At 34.3% G+C, this 25,497-nt stretch overlaps 2 protein-coding genes across 3 annotated transcripts in view; one reads left to right on the plus strand and one right to left on the minus strand.

Annotated features, from left to right (window-relative positions):
• LOC137391813 (protein kinase C delta type-like) overlaps positions 1-5,862 on the minus strand; it is a 57,082-nt gene extending 51,220 nt beyond the window's left edge. Inside the window, exons 1-2 of one of the 2 annotated variants that reach the window (XM_068078348.1) lie at positions 5,842-5,862; positions 846-986 (exon numbers count right to left, since the gene is read on the minus strand). In XM_068078348.1, coding sequence (XP_067934449.1) covers positions 846-954 — 109 coding nt within the window. In that variant the 5' untranslated portion in view covers positions 955-986; positions 5,842-5,862. Of the gene's footprint in view, positions 1-845; positions 987-5,729 lie in introns of both variants that reach the window. The other variant, XM_068078347.1, reaches the window with a different exon arrangement.
• Positions 5,863-7,462: 1,600 nt separating this feature from the next.
• On the plus strand, positions 7,463-22,184 carry LOC137389870 (3-ketoacyl-CoA thiolase B, peroxisomal-like). The gene is made up of 9 exons (XM_068076018.1): positions 7,463-7,636; positions 8,355-8,506; positions 10,474-10,596; positions 13,022-13,207; positions 13,796-13,892; positions 14,984-15,077; positions 16,627-16,806; positions 21,210-21,411; positions 21,753-22,184. Exons 1-9 carry the CDS (start codon positions 7,481-7,483, stop codon positions 21,823-21,825), a joined length of 1,263 nt encoding a protein of 420 aa, XP_067932119.1. The 5' UTR covers positions 7,463-7,480; the 3' UTR covers positions 21,826-22,184.
• Positions 22,185-25,497: the final 3,313 nt, after the last annotated feature.

Raw genomic sequence — 25,497 nt, forward strand, 5'->3', positions numbered from 1 at the left:
GGTCTAAACATCCCTGCGTAACTTCTGTTCCTAAAAAGCGAGGTTACATCACGTATTTATGGGCGGAGCTTGTTGTGCCGATCGTGTTGTTTTCGAGACCGATATTAAAACGCTGTAAAAAAGCCTTCATTACTCTGAAAGTTAGTGGACCAATCTTTATTTTGAGTACAAAATTGGAATCAAGTGTGTCTGATTTAGCTAGTAAATACGACACAAGTTGTACACGACAAATATGGTTTAAAGTTGTAGCCGCATAGGCTTGTCTTAGAAAACGTGTCCAGCAAAGCACATCGTGCTAAGGTGTCAGAGGCTACTAAGGACCATAGGCTTATGTCTTAGAGCACATGTCCAGCAAAGCACATCGTGCTAAGGTGTCAGAGGCTACTAAGGACCATAGGCTTATGTCTTAGAGCACATGTCCAGCAAAGCACATTATAGTGCTAAGGTGTCAAGGGGCTATTAAGAACCAATATGGCTACTGATATTTTCTTATAAACCTTTATGCAAGGTGTATATTTTTATAAACCATTTTTTCAATAATGCCTGTCAGTACTCCTATGTAAAAAGTATGAAGTTACAAGTTCAAACAATGATCACCAATCAAGATCTATTTGAATTATAGTCATTAAAAGAATTAGCAGAATGGCATGTTTATTTTTGTAAATAGATTTTTAAATCGCAATGTGTTTGTTGTAAACAGAATGAGCCAATAGAGTGATGTAAAAAGGTTCTGAACAAAGATCAACATCATAGATCTAATATCGATGTCATCATAAAGGGCTGGTTCACACTATATCGCCATGTCGGTGTTAATCCACCATCCACCCACAGCACACCCCACTCACCTGGCATGTTCATGGCTTCCTTCACATTGACAGCCACAAATGGACTAGTCATTCCTCCAGATCGTTCTGCCTGGAGAACTTTTGTCCGAATAAACCCGACGGTAGGCATTGTAAAGCCCTAACCAGACACCACTGGTTCACCTACAAAATGAAACAAACGGTTGCAGCTTCTCACTGCAAAAGCCTTAGAGGCGGTGTAACTAGATACTACATAAGCTTATCCAAAAACTGAATGTAGTCTATTGTACATGTGTCATGAGCTAACATCTTGTGTGTTATGATGCGATTGCAAGTGAAGACCACAAAAACAAATACTAAAGATGCTCACTATACCAAAAGGAATGAATTAGTCACACAAAGGTCTTGTTTGCTGATTAAGTTGTTTTTTTGATGAGCTGATTGAGGTAGCATTACAAAAAAAGCATGAGCAACCAGCCAAAAACACTCGTAAGTTTTAGTATTTCTTTCCATAGCAATGCGCTGAATAGTAAAAAATGCTAGCCTTATTAGCTAGCTGACATGATACCACATAAAAACAATATCAACTTCTAAGAGTATATTAGCAATTTATGAGAGACTGCTTGATACCTGGCCTTACAGGTTTAGAGTTATACACAAAACATAATCTCAAACCACGGACAAAGCTTGAAGAATGCCCTGTGATTTGATCATGCAGGTAAAAACTTGGTAAGAATATGGTCTCTCAGCATAGAGCTCATTGAGCTGTGTATAATTATAAACTTGTAATGTATACCCTCTGAGCCTGTCTCAGCTATGGGACCGACTACAATTGGGCCTTGGCCCTTATGATCTATAGATTATATTTTCCCATCAATTACAAAGTCAGCGTCCAGCCAATTCTTTTATCAAACTGCATTCAATTGAAAGCTGAATCACATTGACAACAGGTTTTAGGATGAGATGCAGTTATAATGTTATCAAAAACCCCTTGTTCATGAGGTTTTAGGATGAGATGCAGTTATGTTGTCAAAAACCCCTTGTTCATGAAGGATAACTGTTCACTACATCATCTCATTGGTTCAAAATTACAAAAGAGTTCCACAATACAAATCAAATGCGCAGGTTCTGGAATAATGAGAGGTACAGCCTCGTTGCACTGGTATATCTATACGTTGAACATAAGACATTAGAAACTTTGCTGAATATTCGATTAAATGAGATTTTGAAATGAAACTGAAACTTTGACCTTCAGCAAAGTCTGCAAGAAAATTGGGCATGTTTTGATTAAACTACGTAGTGTGCTCTCTTCTTAGGATTATTGAGCTTCTTATGACATATGTTACTCATCACAATTTTGGTGTAGTCTTTCTTGCCAAAAGGAAGTATGGAACTCCGTATTTTATTATTGTCCCGATCTAATAAGTTCCTCTACTGAGCGAGTAGGTTCAACTAGGACATGCATGATCTTTTGTTATTCATGAAACATACTATAACATTAAAAAATTATCTTTTATTATTCATGAAACATACTATAACATTAAATTAACACTCATTGTTGGATTCCAGTCAAGTTCCATGATGATTAGGTAACACGAGTAACAGTGTTACTGAAGATGACTTACTGAAGAGTTACTGAAGTGTAACATACATGAGTAACAGTGTTACTCAAAATAAAGTGTAACATACAGTCGTGTCCAAAAGTATAGGATCGCTTATAATAATATAGTATTTCTGAAATATATATAACTAGTTGGAATTTGTCTTAAAAAAGGACAAGAATACAAAAACTCGGTATCATCTTAAAGCTCAGAAGCTCCTCAATCTGTTTTTCTTCTTGCTAGTCTTTAAAGGTGGACTTGCAACAAATTTCACATTACAGTTATTTTGTATCAAAAGATTCATCGTGTTTTACTCCGCTGTGATGTAGGTGCAAAATGTGTGGAAATGTGATTACAAGCTCTCAAAAGCTCAAAAACGAACAGTCAATCGCAGCCATCACGAAAACACCATAGATTGGAATCCCTTTCCATAACGGCTCAAATGGGACATAGATGAACACAATTGCATCTGTTTACACTTTCATGCAACCTCATTCGTCGAAATATTTTCACAAATATACTTCACGCATTCAATAAAACCATGTCTATTGTCCTTACGCGTCTATTTCATCATCATTGTAAAGCTGTCACTTTGAGCACTGACATCGCAAAACCTACCGTAAAAATTCGTTCAATTTTATAACCTTAGCTCGAAGGAGTGCATATCATCCTCTAATAAACATGACGAGCCTGTTGGTCATCTGTGATAGTCAAAAAATAATGCAGAAATTGTTCACACTGTCTACCAGGAAGTATGGGTCACATGATCAGATTACGACTAGATGATTAGACCAGGCTGAAACAAAACTGTAAAGTAGCAAGCATTTATATTTGATACAGGCTTTCCGGTGGAACCTGAATGGTTTGTCATCAACCAGCGATACGCGACGTTTTCTATTGAGTCTTTTATTGGCCTTTCATTTCATGTGATAACATCATGTGCCAAAACAATAACCACAATGTCCGAGTACGTCGTCGAAATAAAGAGATTCCAAACTACAGCGTTTTCGTGATGGCTGCGATTAACTGTTTGTTTTTGAGCTTTTAAGAGTTTGTAAGTAATTTGTCGCAAGTAAACCTTTAAGAAAAATGCTACACACATTTTAGAAATTTGAAAAGTTAATCATGCTTGAAAACTCTGAAGGATTCAAGGTAATAAAAAACAGCAGTTACAGGCAAACTACTAACAAAGTTTTAGCAAAATGAGACAACTTCATATAATAATTTAAAAAGGTACATGTTGGTATTTTTTTTATCAAGATTAGAATATGACCACCCCTTTGTCATACATTCGACAAATGTGATGTTAAGCGTGAAAACTGAATTTTTCAGCAGATAAAACATAAGATTCTTTAAAATTAGAAATGATGACAGACTAAGCTAACAAGACACTACAAGACAAACTGCATGAATAACATCCACCATAAAATCTGAGTATGAAAATACAAATTGTTGTTACAGATATTTATCTGAACTGATTTAGCACACCTTGAAAAATAAAATTTCCATATCAAAAGAAAATCTAGCAAATGAATAAGAACAAACTAAAGGGCTAGTGTAAGTTTATGAATTGAGTCCAAATTTTTGTTATTAAACTACTATGATACCACCCATCAAATATTACATAATCAATTTGTGTATGCTGTAAATAGAGAGTTTAGCAGCTCTATTGAGAATGAAGCAACAAAAAATACCAAGGCTTGCAAAACATTTTCAACCAAAGGTTTGCGTGTCATGGCATTTAACACAGAAATTACAAGCAATACGCAATCACGAAAAAAAAAGATCTTGATATAGTTCATTAACCTGTGTAACATAGGAGTATTGTGTAAGAGTATTGTGAAATAATGCAACTTAATAGTGGTGACCTAAGAAGCCAACAATGTATAGCGACGATGTACAACAAATTTTAGCATTTAAAAACTTCAAAAAACTCATATACTACTGAACCAAATACAACCCAATTTGTTCTTTTGTTTAAATTCATTTTGTATAGCACATTTTTGCCTTTGACATAGTCTTTTATTTTAATGAACTTATTATAGCACAATTGCTAAAATGTAAAAATGAGAAAATAAATGCAACTTAATAACACATTGAATAAAGTTTCATATTCACATTATGAAAGACGTGTTGTGCAGAAGCCACAAGAAAAAATGACTAAATAATAAACATCAGGTTTTTGACCTGATGCTTCAAAGAGAGCTTCAAATCTGTAGAGGGAAACAGCGCTGCACTGCCATCCTCCGTTACCATGGCACAATTGTAAACTAATGCCAGTTTAAAATACAATATAATATAATAGTATAAGATAAAAGAAAATATGACAAATTAAGAAAAATATGAAGCATATTATGCGAAATGTAAAAAAAGATTATGTTGTGTATGAATGTTAATCTGTTCCAACCCATAGATAATACAACACAAATTAGTTGAGGCTGGAAATACAGTTACTGTCAGTCAAAATACAGTGCAATAAAAAAATTATAATCTACCATTGTAGGATATTGCAACACCATACATTATGGGTTATCTTACCCTAAATAAAAAACGGTGCAAAGCGTTTTGACATGATATATCAAGGATTTAAAAGAACTTGCTGTTGATCTAGCATTTCTTTGAGTAGCATACACATTTTGCCTAACAAGTTTTTGCAACACCTCTTAAGTAAAATTATACTATTACACAGCTCTACTTAACAAAAATCAGCAAACATAAGAGTCTAAAGATGCAAACCAAAGTATTTTTGTATTTGAAGACACTACAAATTATTTAAGAGCTTCATTATCAATGGCCAAACTACATGCAATGTATACCATGTGACAGGTCATAGATATGCAAAAGATATATAGTTATATACTTCATAATTAAATAATAATTAGGACAGTTGTTACTAAATCACGTCAGTTCTAAAGAATGCAAATTAATGTCTTATTTTTAACAAATACTTTTTGAAACTGTTTTTAAACTTTCAATGCCAAATACTTTTAGTTAATATCACAACGACTGTACAAAAATTTTCTAACAATACATAAATAGGTCTTTATGCAACAAGACTGTCACGGAAAGCGGGTATCTTACGCGCCAAAGAAAAAACTTAACACAAAAATAGACACTGTAAACATAAAACACAGCAGTGTAAAATGGCAAACAATTACATAGCTACAACATTAGCAATCATTTGACAATTTTATGACTTGCTAAATAGTTGTACGGGCGTAACTACAATCACAGAAGCTAAAATAAAAGCGACTTATCAAATAAGCATGCAGCTTGAGGCTTGCATCAGGCTTGCACCAACGTAGTAGCCAAATAGTTTACAAACCCTCTACTAGCGACAGCAGTTGTTGTGATAGATAAAAAAATTATAAATTTACAGTATATTCGAGACTTTACGTAATACTAGAATAACGATGCGGTTACTACAAGTATTGTACCTAACACCAGGAACAGGATGTACATATTGTCTTCGCAAACGCCTTTGCGATTTTTCAAGCCTCGTCACTCGTTTCATAGACGTATTTCAAACAACTGACATTTCAGAAAAGCACCTAATTCTAAATGACAACTACTGAAAAACTCACGTCGCTAAATATGTCAATGACAACGTTGCCGCCAGAACTACACATAGAGACATGTTTGCGGGTGGTCGTAAAAATATAAGATCGAAAGCACGGCTATGTGAATGTCGGCATCTTTGGAAGGAGTGGTCAAAGATCACTGCGTTCCCTAGTTGCCTTATGTCGTGCAACCAAAGGTTTTTCATTACTAGCTAATGTTAATTCAAAACGTTGTATTTTAACACTTTAATTGTTATTTATTTAGTCGCTGACATAATGCTTAAAATGTTTCATAAAAAGCTCATATTTGCTGTCAAAGAGTCCCTACTCTGTTGCCTTATTTGAAGAGTTCAGTGCGACTGTGCGAGTGCTAATTTTCTGAAATTTGTTTAGCATAATCGTAACACTAAAATGTATAGTAGAACAAGCTTAAGTTGAATTTTAAATAATTTGCAGTTGACCTTGTCTTTCTTACAAACATCCCAGTCTGACATAGTTTTGCCAAAACAAGTGGTTGCATGGAATATATATCTACATTGATACTTTCTGGGTTACTGGGTTGTGTTTACTGAGCTGGGTTACTTTGTTGCACGTTATGAAATTACTGCTGTCGCAGTCTAGTCGATTTACATATAGGCTATCTTGCCTTCTATTATGGATTAGGATTCCAAAAGTACTCCAAAAAATTCCATTCTTATCAATTCAGATCAGATTGTTCTCACTGAGAGCCTCTAAAGGCAAAAAGACGTGAGAACTCAGTTTCAAGAACTTTTTTTTGAATTTGATTGAATTGAATTTTTTACTGTACGTACTGGAGTTGAAAACATAGCTTACTTTTTTATCAAAATGTAGATTTATTTTTTTACTTTTGGCGTTTGTTTAAAATGTGATCTACCAAAACATAACATATATTGAAGGTTATATTTATAGGTTGGCAATATTAGCCAACCTATAAATTGAATTTACTAAAAAAACTCAATGCTCTCTCTATAAATGCGGTGGAGCCATCAACTTTAGTTGGTATTGGTTAAGTGGAATATGTTAAAAGATTCTTCATTTTGGAATTATCAAATGGTGTGATATAGTTTTTCTCAAGTTAGTTCATTTTCTATGTTTGTTCGTTATGTTGGTTTTTTGTTGCTGTACACATTTTTTCATTTTAGCTCTGATTCTACCATGACTCTTCAAAATGTCTTTCATTATGTATGTTGTACTTATTACCATGCGCAATTGTTATTACCATGTTAGCTGTAAATTGTTGTTTTGTTATGAGGGCCATGAGAAGGAGCCTAAATTGCATGACATAAAAAGTAAAAAATTACAGTTTGATGCTGCTGTAGATCTCTAATGTCTTGCATTTTTTAGGTAAATAATCGCCAATTTCGTTTAACCTTTTATATCATAATCTATGCTAGTTTTTCCTGCTGATCAACATTTGCTTAAGTAACAATCAGGTTTTTGAAAATGATCAACGTACAAAAGTGTGTTGCTTTTGCAGAAGCAGCACACTTGCACAATGAGCAGCTCAGCTGACAGACTTCAAACCTTGAAAAAACAACTGACTGGAGTGGCAGCACATGCTACGGCATCACATAACAAGTCTGATGAGGACGTAGTAATAGTGAGTGCGAGACGCACAGCAATATGCAAGGCTCGCAGAGGTGCCTTCAAGGTAGTTTCTCACCACAAGTTACCCAAATACATAGATCGCATTCGTTGTAGAAAGATTTGTTTGAATCAAACCTTCAATTCATATAACAACATTTGTCTATTGCTTCTACATACACTGTTACACAACATCAAGGAAATCTAAAAGCTATAAAAGCTTTTAGATTTTATAATTTTAAAATCTAAAATATAACAGCTAATCTTTTAGAAACACTAAGTTTGGTGAGAAGCACTAGGAGTTGTCAGTTGTTGGATTTACTACAGAAATTTATCAGACGATTTGCTAATTTCAAGACAAAAAAGAACAAGTTGATTTGCTTTGATCACTTTTTGCTTGTGATATTAAAACTAATGCTGAGAAGTTTGAGGAATTAGAGATGGAACGGATTGTATTGCTCATAACTCTTCATAGATGGTGTTGGAAAGTAAACCAGGGGTTGAGTTTTTGAGCCTTTGCACTCAAAAAAAGTTTCAGCAGAGATTTGCAAAAGAGATGGTTGTGCTGTTTGCATCAACTTATATTTGTGAGCGGACTTTCTCTGAGATGAAAATTAACAAGTCAAGAGGAGATAATTTATTAATCAAATCTTCAGTCAGGCCTGAAAATGAGCACAAGCAATTTAATACCAGATTTTAACAAACTGGTTAACAACAAACACCAAGTTTGCTGAGAATAAATCTGTTGCAGGTGCTTTCGTATATAAAGACTTTTCACTTTTTAGGACACCTTACCTGATGAGATGCTTGCACCAGTTCTTGCACAGGTTGTTGAAGATGCTGGCATAGATAAATCGCAAGTAAATGATATTTGTGTAGGGAATGTGTCAATGCCTAGCTGTGGAGGCATGCGCAACCGAATGGCGCAATTTTTTGCGTAAGTAAATGTCAGTCTTCGATTGACCACAACATTAAAATGATGCTGCGTGGCAATTATTGTTGGATGTCAGGGTTGCGACGCATTAGAACTGCACTGCGTTATTGGGGTACAGGACATAGTAACGTTGTAGTGCATTACAATTATTTGCTAATACGTCTACATAGATATCCAGTCCAAAATTTATTGCAACTGCAATGCACTTTACATCTGGGCATCTGTGAGTACTTATCAATGCACAACTATGATTTTTTCGTAATGGTCACAACCCTGTTGGAAGTATAGCTTATTTCCAAAATCACTTATCTAAATGATCAAACAGTGTTCTTAATTATATACCTTTTGATTCTATTTCCTTTCCGAAGTTTATGATAGGGAATTGCTTAGGAATCAACTGCTGTTTTCGTGATTTTAGTAGAACTAAAACTTTCATCATGAACTTCGTAGACTGAGTTCTAAAAGTTTAAAGGTTGACTTGCAACAAAATTCACATTACAGTTATTTGATATGAAAAGATTCACCTTGTCTTACTCTGTTATGTTGTAGGTGCCAAATATGTGGGAATGTGATTACAAGCTCTTAAAAGCTAAAAAACGAACAGTTAATCGCAACCACACGAGACCGCCTTAGTTGGGATTCTCTTTCCAAAGCGGCTCAAATGTGACGTAGCTGTGTTAGATGGTTTCTGTTTACACTTTCATGCACCTTTATTCGTCGAAATATTTCACAAATATACTTCACGCATTCAATAAAACCATGTCTATTGTTCTTCGCGTCTATTTTATCGTCATTTTAATGCTGTTACTTTTAGCACTGATATCTTATAACTTACCGTAAAAATTCGTTTAATTTTTTAGCCTTAGCTTGAAAGAGTACATATCATTGTCTGATAATCATGACGAGCCTGTTGGTCATTTGTGATAATCGAAAAGCACTGCAGAAATTATTTGCGATGTATTGGGTCACATGATCAGGTTACGACTTGCCGATTAGACCAAACCGAAAGAAAACTGTAAAGTAGCGAGCATCTATATTTGATACGGGGTCTTCGGTAAAACCTGAAGTGTTTGTCATAAACTAGTCCTACGATAAGTTTTATATTGAGCTTTTTATTGCTCTTTCAATTCACTTGAGAACATCACGTGACAAGACGATAACCAAATTTCATGGTTACGTCAGAGAAATAAAGAGATTCCAATCTACGGCGGCTTTTCGTTTTTGAGCTTTTAAGAGCTTGTAATCACATTTCCACATATTTGGCACTTACAACACAGCAGAGTAAGACATGGTGAATCTTTTGATACCAAATAATTGTAATGCGAATTTTGTTGCAAGTCAACCTTTAAAGTATTGAAGGTTCACAATAATGTATTGTGACTAGATATAACTGCTAATAATTAGTAGTTATTAGTAGTTATATCTATTGGCTGCTTGCACAACAAGCAGCCAATCCTGAGGCTAAAATGCTTACTACTAATAACTAGTAGTTAGCATTTTAGCCTCAGGATTGGCTGCTTGTTGTGCAAACCTTGTAAGTCATCACTTCCATCTGCTCTCACAGGAACAGAGACTTTGTTTCTTTTCCAATAATATTTGATTTTAAAACAGCGTTTGTGATGACGTGTTGGAGGGTACAATTGACAGAAAACGTGAAGTTGTAGCTAGCTCATTTGTCACCTGTTGCTGTGATGATGTAACCTTTGTTATTTCAACTTAATCTGCATAAATATGAAGGCTATGTTCTGTTTATTATGAAGTACTGTCAGGACACGTTCCACAATTGTATAAATTAAAAGGTAAGAGTTGAACACAAAAGCTAGTGAAAGTGGAGCTTTTTATCAAGATTAAAAAAATTTATAGTAACATTTTTTCTTCATAGGCTCCTACATAAATTATGCAGTTTTTATTTGTGATATTAGACAAATTTTGATAGTGTGCTGCCAAATAAACATTTGGAATTGCTTTAGGGGATTTCCAGAGACAACCTGTCTGTCATCCGTCAATAGGCAATGTTCATCTGGATTACAGGCTGTAATGAACATCGCTGCCGCTATTAAAATGGGGAGCTGTGACATTGGAATTGGAGCTGGGTAAGGAGTTCTCATTTTATTCATAACTTATGATATAGCCTCACCCATTTTAGGTTGTCAATCCTAAAAAATTTTAGACATATTTCTTATTAGATTGTTTTTTAAATATTTTTAGAGTTTATGCCCAACTTTTGACCCATTTGAATTATATATTTGGTCAGCGTGGGGTTCAAACAGCGCTGACCTTAACAAAGCTTTCACATCTACATCCCTAAATAGATGCCAGTTCCACACACTTACCTCACATAAAAACTGCAACTTATGTTGGTGTTTTATTCATAACTTATGATATAATCTTACCCTTGCCATCCATTCATTCAACACTAAAATATCTTTTAGATATATCACTTGTTCCCTGGTGCCAATCATATTCCTGATGCCTCAACAATCAGTTTATTTTAGACTGTCTCTTGTATATGTTAGTTGTTACCTTTCAAAGCGAACCTTGGATCTTAACAATAATCATGTTTGTTGTGGAATAAGGATTAAGAAGAAGCATTAGTAACAAAGTATATTTGTAACATTAGAGCATATCATACCCTTTCATAATACTTAAACAATATGGCAGATGTTCATGCATTAGAAGCAAGTTGCATTATCAATTCATGTACTACTCAATAACTATCACCTGTTGCACCTGTCATCTGTTGCACCTGTCACCTGTTGCATTTGTCACCTGTTGCGCCTGTCATCTATTCATTAGTGTATAAAGTGATTACTGTATAAAGTGATCATATCTATATAAGAGACACTTGTTCAAACATGCATGCATTTAGCAATGAATAAAAACAGGCATTGAACATTCACCGCAATTAAAAGCACCAAGTATTAATATTACTTGGATTACAATTCAGAACTCAATTATGATTATTATAAGAAGCGCAAATGCTAGTTTAAAATTATGTTAAAACAAAGTCAGAATAGAATCACTTCAACTTTCTCTGAGGTACAAATCAGCATATCACTGTTTTGCAAGCCTCATGCTAGTTTCACAAACCTGTTGTTATAAAATTAACTTGAAACTTGAGTACATAGCACTAGTTAATTCATTGGCTACGGCAATAATATCCTGAGCCAAAAATGCTGTAATTACTTGTATTAGCTGTCTGCCTGTTGGTTGACGTAAACAGACAATTCCTTTTGGAATCCGTACAGTTGAATGTTATCGAAGAATATTCGCGTGCTTTAGATTTTAACAGTAAGTGGTTCAGAAGTTTTATCATTAGTTTTATGTACAAATATATGGAATGTCTTAAGCAGTCCAACAGGGTGCCATCGTTTTTACGGATACCTTATATGTCTACAAAAACAATATCTTTAATTGGAGAATTTGGGCATGTTGATAGGTAAAATTAGTCTGGTATTGTTGTCGTGGAAACTGGAAGGCTGACATCAGATTCTTAGGTTTTAGCAAGTCTTGATCTCTCCTAATCTGGAATTGAAGCTCTTACAAGTTTTTCAGGTGGAACTAAACACCCTGTTAGATGTCGATCTCCTTCAAATATTTCAAAGTCGGCTATGTATCAGTCTTATTACTTTAATTTAAGTTTTTTAATGAACCTTTTAAGACTTACCATTAGATCCAACTCGGTTTTACAGATATTTTGGTCTTTTGAAAGCTAGGGCATTATTTCTTCCAATATGCCTGACTGAGCTGTTTAAGCAGATAGCTGGAGTCTCACAACTTACTGACATATTTTGTTAGTTACGTATTAGCTATTTATTATCTTCATAAAATTTGTGTTGCTTTTTAAATTTTGTGGCATACATAAAAGTCAAATGTAGGTTCACTTTAGTGAGTATCAGTACATCTTGACAAATAGACTTCAAGATATGAAGAAAACTATAAAGGATTTTTTACTTGAGGTGGAATTACTAAACCACCAGCTTATGTAGCTTAAATCACCGCCATCGCCTTAATCATTTTGTTTCTCTAACCTTTGTTGTTCAAAGATAGCGGCTCAAGCTGAGCCCAAAAATCTGGCAGAAGTCAGGCATGTTGAGGGCTTTATAGCGCCGTGAATACTAATTATTAAACTCCCAAGCTGACTCACTTTAAAAAAAAAATTGTGATCCAATAAAATCAGAAATGGATTTTCATTTGCAATAGAAATGCTTAAAGGACCTCCAATAGTTTAGGTTTTGTCATGAACAGTGAGAGCTTGAAGCTGGCTGAAATTATTCTGCCAGAAATGCCAAATTTGCAGCACATGTCTTTTTGTTACTGTATTTTGGTGATGTTGTTAGTAGCTTCCCTACCGGGCTTTGAATACAGAATATATAAATCTAAAAAACCACTAATATATAGAATGTTTGCATTAATAGCTGCAATCAAGAGTTAAAAATCTTCTCTGTTATATGTGTTAGGAATATGTAGGTTAGGTGGTCAACAAATAAATTTTACATTTACTATGTGACGTTCCAGCGTAGAATCAATGACCAAGTATCAGAACCAAGAGTTTGAGAATGGTGATATAAATCCGCTGATGTCAGAGTGTCAGTTGGCCATGGATTGTACAGTACCCATGGGCATCACCTCTGAAAATGTTGCTGAGAGATATGGTGTTAGTCGGGAAGCCCAAGATAGGCTTGCATACGAGTCTCATACCAAGTAAGAAACAGCAGCTTGTTTATTCAATAACATTGATTAACTGAGGAGGGAAGTTTGATTTCCAGACAATAAATATTTTGAAGGCTCCACTTGAGAGGATTTTTAGCAAAACTGTTGTATAACAATCTCTTTAACTAAAAGAAAATTAACGAATAGTGAGTTTTTGGATTTGTTTGTTGACAGTGGACAGACAACTTCGAATCTTTTTTATATTTTTGCAAATATGTTGCGATTGTTATGAATTCAAGCATTACATAAGTTAAAAGTGTACAACGTAGTTTTAGAGACGGGTATTAAACAAGTAGCTTGGAAGCAAACAACCACAGCTACTCTCTGTGTAAAACTTAAATAGATAGTATTGTGTTGAAGTTGTCTATTCATATTGGGCAGATAACTTTTAATCCATTGTTTCACTCTGCTTGGACACACTCTTGTAGTCATAAGCTATGGCAGGTACTGTAGTAAAAAAAGCATTTTTAGAAGGTTTTTAAACCTGACTATAGCATGTAGACTAAAATCAGGTTTGTGTTACTTACTGTTTATTTAGTGTAAAGGTTATGGAATGTTTTGTGTCTTGTGTGTTTGTAGAGCTGCCGCTGCCGCAAAGGCTGGCAGGTTCTCGAATGAAATAGTTCCAGTGAGCACCAGATTTACAGATAAAGAAGGAAACACACAAACTGTAACAGTAAGTAGTTAGACTGGTTTACAGCTTCGTTCTTTTTAAGTATTTTGGTGATAAATGGTTGTGTGCAAATAAATCCCTGGTTATTTAGACTCTTTTCGTCCAATGTGTAGAACACCGTTGTAGATGCGTGTTACTAGCTATAAAGATCAGCCACTGCTTGCCTTCTAGCTAATGTTTATAACTATATTGTATAGTCAGTTGTCGTTGTTAAACTCTTTATGGTTTGGTCAGCATCTAGGTCAGTGGCAGCATTTTATTAACTCTTCCTTTCATGCCTCAGAGTAATGATATCGTTAATGCTTGATGGTGTCATAGTACTTTACCTGTTTTCATAGATCATTTTATAGACCATAAATCCTACCTTTAATATACTTGTGATTCAAAGTGCCTTATAAGGTTATAAACATCGTATCAACAACACATAACTTCATGACCTAAATCAAGTCAGATGTAGCCGTTATTATAAGATTAAGAATACAAAATAGCAATAGATTCAACAAAAAAATGACACTTCAACCATAAAAGAGGCAAATTATGGCCGAAGTTTACCGCAATCTCTACACTAACAACATTGGAATTTTTAAACTTTGCGCCAATTTTATTTATGTCTGAGTGTTATAAAATGCAGGTTATATTGCCAGAATCACTTAGTTGTGTTTGTATAACATTTTTGGAGATGCTTGTAATAATTGCAAGTTTATTTCAGTTTTTATAAAATTTGTTAAAATTTATAAAAAAAATTTAATAAAGGTATAATTTATGTATAAACTAGTTATTTATAAATAATTGTGCATAAATAAAAAGATTTATAAAATTTGCTAAGAAGAGTTTTGGAGTCTCCAATTTTTCCATAAAATATGACAAACCAATTTTTAATAAATCTTAATTTTTTTAATAAATATATATATATATTGTTGTATAGGAGGCTGTAACAACTCAACTAGGCAGTAATCAAATATTTCATCGAGCAGATCGATGATTGTTTGGCAACTTCCTGTACTGTTTCTTTTTTAATGAGATGCATTTTGACTGGCAGCGCATGAATATAAAGAAGCTATATCGATAACGACAACATTATTGTTGTATTCAAGGTCACTGCTGATGATGGTATCAGGCCAACCACAACTATAGAGGGTTTGGCTAAACTTCGCCCCGCCTTTCAAGAAGGAGGCTCAACTACTGCAGGTGTGTTGATCTACATCTTCTGAGCAAATGAATCTGAACATTTTGCTACTAAACTGCCATGCAAGGAGAGTTGAAGGTCAGCATGGAATGTCGCTGGTATATACCGAATAAGCTAGTGAGACAAAGATCAGTGTAACGTTTACACTTTCCACATTATAAATATATCTACACGAAGCATGCATGTAAAGCTCAGATGTCAGATAAGAAATATCATTTCGACTACTTTCAGCAGTGCATAAACATGCATTGAGTATAATATGAAGTGTTTTACAAACCTCAGTACATTCAAAAGTCAAATAAAATATGGCATATAACAAATTATGAGAAAATGTCATGATTGTTTTTGATAACACACCAAAAATATGTTTTTATTTGTTTTTGATTTTTTCCAACTTTCTTAATCTCCAAACAGTTTTTAGTTCGTTTTATTAATGTTGGTCTATAAAATGTTAATAGTTGCCCTCTCTTTGAAATTCAGCATCATATTTAGCAGTTGAGGGTAGCTGCAGGTTAATGGTCGTCACATTGAAGATAATTGTGTTAGTCTTAGGTTAAACTTTTAACTACCTGTTTGTCATGCCAGGCTTAAACTTTCAGCTACCCATTTGTCATACCAGGCTTGAATTTTCAACTACCTGTTTGTCATATCAGGCTTAAACTTTCAACTACCCATTTGTCATGCCAGACTTGAACTTTCAGCTACCTGTTTGTCATGCCAGATTTGAACTTTCACCTGTTTGTCATGCCGGGCTTAAACTTTCAACTACCCATTTGTCATGCCAAGCTTAAACTTTCAACTACCCATTTGTCGTGCCAAGATTAAACTTTCAACTACCTGTTTGTCATGCCAAGCTTAAACTTTCAACTACCTGTTTGTCATGCCAAGCTTAAACTTTCAACTACCTGTTTGTCATGCCAGGGTTTAAATAGTTTTGGTATTGAATTGTCAATTATTGTGTTTTTAAAGTTTTATTATGATAACAAATAACAAGTAACAACGATAGACAAGGACGCTATTTCAATGCTCAGCTCTTCGTTGTCGATGTCATCAGGTTAATGTTTATGTAGTAGAAGAATAGCTGACTCAGACTTGAGTATTTAATTATGTAGATTTGAACTAGGGTATATTTTTATATTTTTGTATCACGGTGTTTTCTACATACCATAAACATTTCACATTAAAATCTGCGTGCTCTGAATGTAATGCGACTTTAGTGGTGTGTCATATTTGTTTCCTTGAATGTTTTATATAAAATAAATAGCTATTCATAGTTAGCGGCAGTATTGTAGAATACGAAATTATGTCAGTTTTTTTTTTTGGTTTCACAGGGATTGTAATGGTTTTTGTTTTAACCAATCACATGTTAGTTTACTATCACACTGTTTAGGATGTAATTCTGATCCAACCAATCACAAGCCACGATTTACTGCAGCATTGTTTGAGATAAAATTTTGTTCCAAACAATCACATCCCAGTTTTCTATTGAACAGTTTAGGATATAATTCAGCTCCAACCAATCATAACTCAGTTTATTACACCACTGTTCAGGCAACTCTAGTCAAGTCAGCGATGGAGCAGCAGCAGTGCTGCTCATGAGAAGGTCTGTCGCTAAGCGCCTGGGCGTCCCTGTCCTCGGTGTAATACGTGGTTTCAAGGTTGTTGGGGTTCCACCAGATGTCATGGGAATTGGACCAGCAGTAGCCATTCCTGCTGCTCTCAGCCATGCTGGTGGGTTATGAACTTTACATAGTGTAATTACAAGATTATTGCCTAATGTAAGTGTAGGTTATGATATTGTGTACATACAGGTAAATATACTTGATGCAAGTACAGATCGGTAGTCACTATGTGGTGTGATTGTCCACTGTTACAAGTGACAGATGCAGCTAATTATGTTGCTATATGGCAGATTGTTGTATCAATGCTGATTGGGTAAATACATGTATGGCACAAATATCAGTTTCTATATACATATAGCTTATATAACAGGCGCGTATATGATATACATGTAGGTACATGTATTATATGGTTTATGTGTGGGTGTGCATGAGATATATATATGTAAGCATATATTATAGTATATCTACATGGAGACTTGTATATCTATACTACCATACATATGTAAATATATATATATATATACTAGAAATTCCACTGTCATGCAGCCCACGACCAAAGTAGTAATGGAAAAAAGAAAGGGTACTGTTGGTTGTCGAAAAAGTAGTTCTCAGCAGGAATTGACAGAGTATAATGTAAATGAGACTTGTTTGAGATGATATAAAATAAATTTGAGGGAGCACGACTCTAAAAAGGCGCAACAGAAATAACAGAAATGTAACAGAAATAAATATTAATAAAATAAATAATTAACTATCTCAAACTTATGTTTTACAATAATAAAATAAATATTAATTCAAGCTGTAGACCTAAACTACTGTACGTAATTTAAATAACAACAGCAATAATGATATATGTTTATTATATCTCTTATTATATTGAAATGCAATATTAAAAGTAAATGGCAAGCTGCCGTGTAATATACAATTTGAAAGTTGTTTGTTGGTTAAAATAAATATTAATTCAAGCTGTAAACCTGTAAAAAAGCTGCATTGTTGATTATTACGTACAGGGGGAAAATTTCTAGAAATTCCACTGTCATACAGCCCATGACCAAAGTGATATTGGAAAAAAGAAAGGGTACTGATGGTTGAGAAATGCAATATTAGCAGTCAAATAGGATAACTGCAATGGTAGCTGTAATGTACTGGGTGTTATTATATACAACAAATAGCAATAAGGAAAGGAAAAGATTATATGTTTATATCTCTCCTCCTGCAAAAAAAGAAATGCAATATTGGCCAATATTAGAAGTAAAATGCACTGATATTATTAGAATAACCAATATTATTTATATAGTAATAATAAAAAACCAATGCACAATTTTGTTTACATTTCAAAACGGCATAGCTAACAATATCACGAAGTTGTGATATTTATATAGATTTTTAGAAAATCTGTACTACGTAGTCATTGTCCTGTAGTCATCCAAACTTATAATTAATTATTGCAATAATCTCATTAGAACCGTTAGAAAAAATATCATCGTCATGCCTTTACTTACACTGCGTTAGATTTTTAGAAAGTCTGTACTACGTAGTCATTGTTCTGTAGTCATCCAAACTTATAATTAATTATTGTAATAATCTCATAAGAAACGTTAAAAATATCATCATCATTTGCTTTACTTATACTGCGTTGGACATCAGTTAGAATGGGAAAGTATTCAAATGTGTCGGCAAATGAAAATGAAAAAATTGAAATCGGCAAAAATGAAACGATTTCTGTACTCCTATGTTAATTGCCAAAACCTTCGGCAATTCGACAATGCTATAGACTGGTGAAAAGTGCACGTTAATTTTTCGTGAAATGCGCAAGACTTCATCGTTCTATTATCTGTCCCTCGGCGTTTCAATTTTTGGTCTTAACTTTTATTAAACCAAGCTTTTCAAGTGTTTTGTGGCGATTTTCGTTGAAATTAATCTGTCTATTTGTGTATAATCCGATCAGATGGGTAAGTTTTAAGATAATACCGACGGTTTACAAAGACTTGGTAACATATTTAAATAGGTTTAAATGTGTTTTGTGTCGTTATTATACTTTAACAACTTTACATAACGATGCTTAAATTTGTTGATGAAATTTCTTGACGAGGGTTCGTCTCATTGTTGATGAATAATTTTCGTAAGTTGTGTGCACATGCATTTATCATAAAAACTCCCACACTTCGCTACGCTCGTTTGGTCGTGGGATAATCTAACTGCAATAAATAAAACCTTGTCATTGTGCGTGTACGCATGCAGCGTGCGTAAATGCTCTGCATTTTCACATTGGTTGGTCAATTTCATCCAAACTCTACACCCATGTGCTTTATGACTTCAACACTTTGTCTGGTACCTAAGAACCAGTCTCTTAAACATCCACCCACCTGCTGACTATCTGATTGAACATGAAACTGTGTTTTTAAGTGCGTGTAGAGATGATTATGTACAGATGACTAAAGGTGGCTGAGCAGGCCACTCTTTACATGGCTAGAACTTCACTTTTGATGGTTTCATTGACCAGTAAAACTTGTCGATATCTTACTCGCAAAGCTGTATATAAAATCATGATTTTTTGCAAATACCTGCAGCGTTTGTATGTTGCCCGATGAAGTTGTATGTTGAAGGATGGTTTCGATTATTATTTTCTATTTTCCTATGACTTGCACATACAGACATATCACCTCTGTTAAAAAACCCACTTCGTCATTGTGCGTGTCATTGTGTGACAAAATCACCCAAAAATGTTGAAACACACTTTTTAGACGATTTTATCTAAACTTCACAAGCATGTGCTCCGTGCCTTCTGCCAGGTCGCCAAAGTATTTCGTTTCAAAACTCTATCTAGTACCTGAGAACCAGCCTCTTACACACCCCTTGCTGACTATCACCCAATTGCTTCACACTGGATATAAACTCAGAAACCTTGGTTCTGAAGACTGGCTTGCTATCCAATACGCCTTCACCTTCCAAATGCCTTCATTTAAAAGTTAGAATAGTGATTAAATATGTTGCTTAAAAATACATTTTTTGGGCAAAAACTTTTTTTATCACCCGTGCAACGCCGGGTATTCAGTAGTGCATACATTTGTTCAAAAATCATTTTATATTTGGCCAATTTTGTCGACACATTTAAACTTAGTGTTATTGGATTTTTGTCATAACGTACAGATACTGCTAGATTACACTAATTCCAGACTAAACAGGCAAACATCGTTGATATTTAATTACATTCACGTGCGGAACATCTTTAGTTTTCCGTTGTTGTGCATATCACTAAAATTCGTCTATTAAATATTTAAAAAACAATGAATTAATAATGACTAACATATTTATTTTTAATCCTGATCTTCACCATAGTGAGCTGACATGTAAAAGAGGCTACATGTTCTTCTAACAACCATAACATATACAAGAAACTGCTAGAAGGTAGCTAATGAAACCAAACTGTTGACCCTTATATCAGCTATATACGGTACTTCAGCTGTATTTTATGTAATTAGTAATTACATGTTTGTGGCTTGCTAGTAAGTTTTATTAATTATGACATTAAAATGGCCTAAGGTTGTATTAGTATCTTATAGTACTTTATAGTATCTTATATAGTAGTTCATATTATATATTATCTACTATGATATAGTATATAATATATTTTATATTAGACATTAGTAAGCTAATGGTACATGCAACCAGATATTACTACTATCACTACTGCATTGCTTCAATAAGTACACTTTTAGTATTAGCTGTAATTTATATTACTAGATCTCAATTTGTCATTGTATGTCTGTCTGTTAGGCCATGTAAATATCGTCATTTTTCCTTTTTATTGCCCAATTTCATTCAAACTTCCGACGCATCTGCTCCATGTCTTACGCCGGGTCAATTAAGTATTTGATCTCAAAACTCTATCTAGTTCCTGAGACCCAGCCCCTTAAACACCCACCTGTAGGATATCTGATTGAAAATGAAAGCAATCTTGGACATCACCAGGCATATTGTTAGTATATGTACCTATATGCTGCTAGCTTTGCAGTCAACCGGGAAGTTATGTACTGCTTGTATATGTACATGTATATAAAACATGTCATGTTATATATACAGAATTGCAATGCTGTGTTACTTTAGGCTATTTATTTATATACAGCTCTTACATTCCTTGTACTGTGAAACCTTAAGTTTCAATTGTCTCTATATGTCACTTTTTAGCAGGCATAAAATTTGAGCTGATATTGGTTTTAACGCATAAAGTATATAACTTTATATGAAATTTGTTGAAGCATTACAGTTTGGTGAGTAAAAGTGAACAAGCTGTAGAAATTGAACATTTTTATATACTTTAAAATTACGTTTCACAAACATATTCAAAAAGAAATTTTTTTTCAACTCTAGTTACCTCATGGTTTATGCAATTTTTATTGCATGAGAGGACAATTAAATTTCTTAATTTATTTGCACAGGATTCCAACCTGTAAAAGTTACTATAGAGTCAAAGGAGTGATGTGTGTGTATAACTGAATGAAACCATTGCAGGGATCAAGCTTGAAGATGTAGACATATTTGAAATAAATGAAGCATTTGCCAGCCAGGCGTCCTACTGTGTCAGTAAGCTAGGAATACCAATGAGCAAGGTTAATCCAAATGGTGGGGCTATAGCCTTAGGCCATCCACTCGGCTGTACCGGCGCTCGGCAAGTGGCTACACTACTGCATGAGCTTAAACGAAGAGGCCGCAGGTTAGTAACTTAGTTTTTCAAATCTTTAGACTTTCTGTACATCGTCATAGTTTCCATGAATTATGCAAGAGAGCATATTAACCCCTGCCTATGCGCAGTGATATCTCACGGCGGTTTTTCAGTTTTCAGATGGGATTCATGTGGATGTATTCACCATTTTTTAGTTTTGTAAATAATAAATTAATCGTTGTTTCATTGGCTTGGGTATAGGCCAGCTAAAGTCTGAGTACCTGTCATCGTGTTTAACATTGCGTTAATGTTCAACGCAATTTCTAGCAAAATATTAAGATCTATTTGCTAAAAAACTTCTACAGTTTTTTGATTAATTTTGGTATTTGCAGGGCATACGGAATCGTATCCATGTGCATAGGGTCAGGTATGGGAGCAGCTGCTGTGCTGGAATTCGAAGAATAGCTGCTGATATAAATTCAAGACTTCGCTGCATTTGCTATCGAGTTCTTAGGACCAATTGTTATAATCAAAACACACTGACATTAAATGGAGTCATTGATAAAAATAATGTTATTTTTATAAAATATTGTAAGATCGTTCCACAACCTGAGATTTAATGTTATTAGATTGCAATCGCATTTTATTCAAGTCTTGGGCGAGACTTACCTCTATAAATTGATATTACGAAGCCAGGAATGTTGTTTGTTGGTTGGGCTGAATAACACAGCAAGCTCAAGTTCATGGCAGGTAATTTTTGTTAAAAATAAACCTACCATTTTTTATAACTTTTTAGATATAATAAAATACAAGCTGAATGATAACTACTGGTCTCTCCATTCATAAGCCTTTGTAATTGAGATGAATGTGAAATAATTTATCTATATTTGATTCATTGAAATGAGTCATCCTCATCGGAGAGATTGCAATTTTTTTTAATCTGATATCTTCATTTGAGGCTCGTTTAAGAGGACTCACAGATTTATCATTAATAAAAGGTGAGTTATGAATCAACATTAAATTGTTAGAAATGATAAAGTGCAGGATGGATGTCAAACCTTTTTATTTTCATGTAATGATAGCAGTTGTTTTAAATGCGCCAACTTTCACGCAACCACAAAATTCTTCACATGCCATTTATGAAATGACTAAAATGGTGGCCAATATTGACTCAAACTCGTGACACTCAGCTTATTAGACTCACTCACCGGGTTAGAGAGTACTTTAGTTTAGTTAAAGTAACATTAGTCACTAACTTAGTAACATTAGTTACTAAGTTAGTAACATTAGTTATTAAGTTAACTGATGTTAACTTAGTTAGTACTCAGTACGTTAGTTACTAACATAGTAACTAACGTAGATTAGTTCCTACAGAGCTAATGTACCACATTATTACACCTTACAAAACATCTAAATGATTGTGCCAGCCACAGAATAAAGATGGCTTTTTGGCAGAAAAAGCAAACTGACGGACAGGTAATGAACGATGATAATATACGAGAATAATATATAGAAGAGCGATTTATTAAGACTGTTCAATAATTCTCTATAGTTATCATGTTGTAGATCTCTGCTATATGAATTACGAGGCAATTTAGCCAACAATTAACTTTTTGCTTTAAAAAGAATACTATATCATATTCTGTTTGTGGGTCATTAGGCCTATGTTCCACCAGTTACTAATTTATTAAAACATACAAATTGGTCTTTTAACTTTCCTAAGCGGAGCCTCAAAAGCTCAACAGCCTTTGTTTTGAGAGTTGCAAATATGGTGTCCAATGTGGACAGGTTGCATAGCAACTACCATAAAACCTCTAATTTAACGCCACCTCTATTTTAACGCCACCTCCAGTTGACCGCCACTTTGACATTGTTTGATCTTTATGAGCCCATAATATCAACTGATCAGTAGAAAAGTGTCCACAAAATCGTAATAATAATGAATCTTATATATCAATAACAATTCATTCTCTCGTTGTCCATTTCCGAAGCTTTTCGTTAAAACTTTGAAGGCAACACCATAGAGATGATCAATAATGGTCTCAGGCTAATAGTAGTTTTAAAAACGTTAATTTTTGTCTTTGCAAATAATATAAGTATGGTTCGTTTATGTCACTTGTTCATAAATATGTTTGTATCATTTGATAGATTATTATTGTATAGCTTATAAATATGCTTATTTATAGCATGTTATTTAATAGTATCCTTGCGGCTATCTTAACATGGCTTACAATGAATCGATGCTCATAACTCCACTTCTCTTGCACATAAAAAGCTAGTTTTGGCTGCAAACTGTAGCAAACATATCAGTGAGTGCAATGAGTGCAATATTTTCATCTCTGTATTAAAAAATGCAGTTGTGCTTTTTCACATATCTTCGGATCTAGTTGCTTGCATGGTTTCATATATCAACTCACTCACCAGTCAGAGTAGCAATGGGACGGCTATATTTTTACTATTGCTCTATCAATGAATTTAAAGTATCTAATTACAAGTAAACTCTCTATTTGACCGCCACTATAGGACAAGGGTTGAAAAATAGAGCACCATGGCATTAAAATAGGGGTTTTACAGTAATACTATAATTACAACTGGAATTACTGTCCTTGAGTAATGCTTTCAAGTGATTGGACAGTGTTTTACACGAATGTAGCATTTACGATTATTGGTATTCTATGGCAACCTCAAGCTATTGTTGATAATCTTGATTATAATGAAAGCCATGTCTGTCTGCAGCCACGCTAAGAGCGTTAAGAAAAAAGATTACAGTCCACATGAATTGAACCCAGATAAAAAGTGTCCCAGCCAAACGCACTACCATCTGAACCATTCAATCCCTTACCAAAATTTAAGATTAATTATCCAGATACATATAGCACATGACGATCTCTCACAGCACACCAGACTGCATGAGAGATATTAGTATTAATTAAAGGTTTTAATGAAAATACAACTGATAGGATTCTGTCAGCTGTTCTTATAATGGTTTCCTGCTAATTACACCCATAGCTATAATCACAACAGACCTGTTGAAATTGATTATCATGCTTATTACTGCTACCATTGCACTAATGATAATGCCTTGATCTCTCACTAGTTTACATAAATGAGCTTTGGAGTGTCTGTATTACTAAAACCCTGAGCCTAATCATTTGTCCTTGGTCAGACATATTAGCATCAGTGCATTGTTGACAACAGAAATAGTCCCAAACGCTGCTTGCATAATCTCTATTGTCATTTTGTGAACTGTCAACAAGCCATGTAGAATGTTGAATAGAGATTATATCTCACACACATGGCTTTTCATCCTAGCAGGTCTTCCTAGACTTATGCCCACACAACCCTGGAGATACAAGTTAACTCATTCTTATTAAATATCTTACAAGCTCAATCAGACTGGTTTAGTGCAAGAGTTATTTACCGTAGTTACAGTTACAGCCCATCTTTTGCACGGCACAGGCCTTCGAACTCCATTCTTATCATATCTGGATTACCCAAGCATTTTGTCCAGTCATTGCACATAATAGACAAAAAAGAAAAATGATTGGGTATGCAACAAATGATATCCTACTACCAAAAGTGAAAATAATGAGACTGCCAGCGCTGCAAGAATTTACATTTGTACAAGATCGACCAAGTCGAATATCAAATTCGTCCAATGCTGTCATAGAATGATCAACAATAAGGTCTTTCAAACTTGCCTAAACTCACATAGTTTCTGCTATAATAAAAGCCATGTCTGGCCAAAGCAACAGATGGAAATTGGTAAAAAAATTGCATCATTCAGGAATCAACTGGCTGATGATACATGCATCATCAGCCGGTTGCTATTACCTGCGCCAATCGTTAGTATCAGAAATTTTATAATTACTGTGCATATACATGTAATTATTCTTTGTGCTTTATGAACACACCTGACGATCTCTCATGGTGCCCAGGATGCTAGTTTAGATAAAATCTAGACACTCTCAATAATAAAGTAAGTATTTACAGAACTTAAAATGTGTGTCACTGGAATGATTCACTAGAATTAAGAGTTACAATGCCTCATTCAATCTACGTACATGTAATTGTATTCCGACAGGCCAACATGTTATGCGTGTATATGAATGCATTGCTCATCTTTTATTTTATATG

Source organism: Watersipora subatra, chromosome 3 (genome assembly GCF_963576615.1).
Source record: "Watersipora subatra chromosome 3, tzWatSuba1.1, whole genome shotgun sequence".
Classification (NCBI taxonomy): Eukaryota; Metazoa; Bryozoa; class Gymnolaemata; order Cheilostomatida; family Watersiporidae; genus Watersipora; species Watersipora subatra.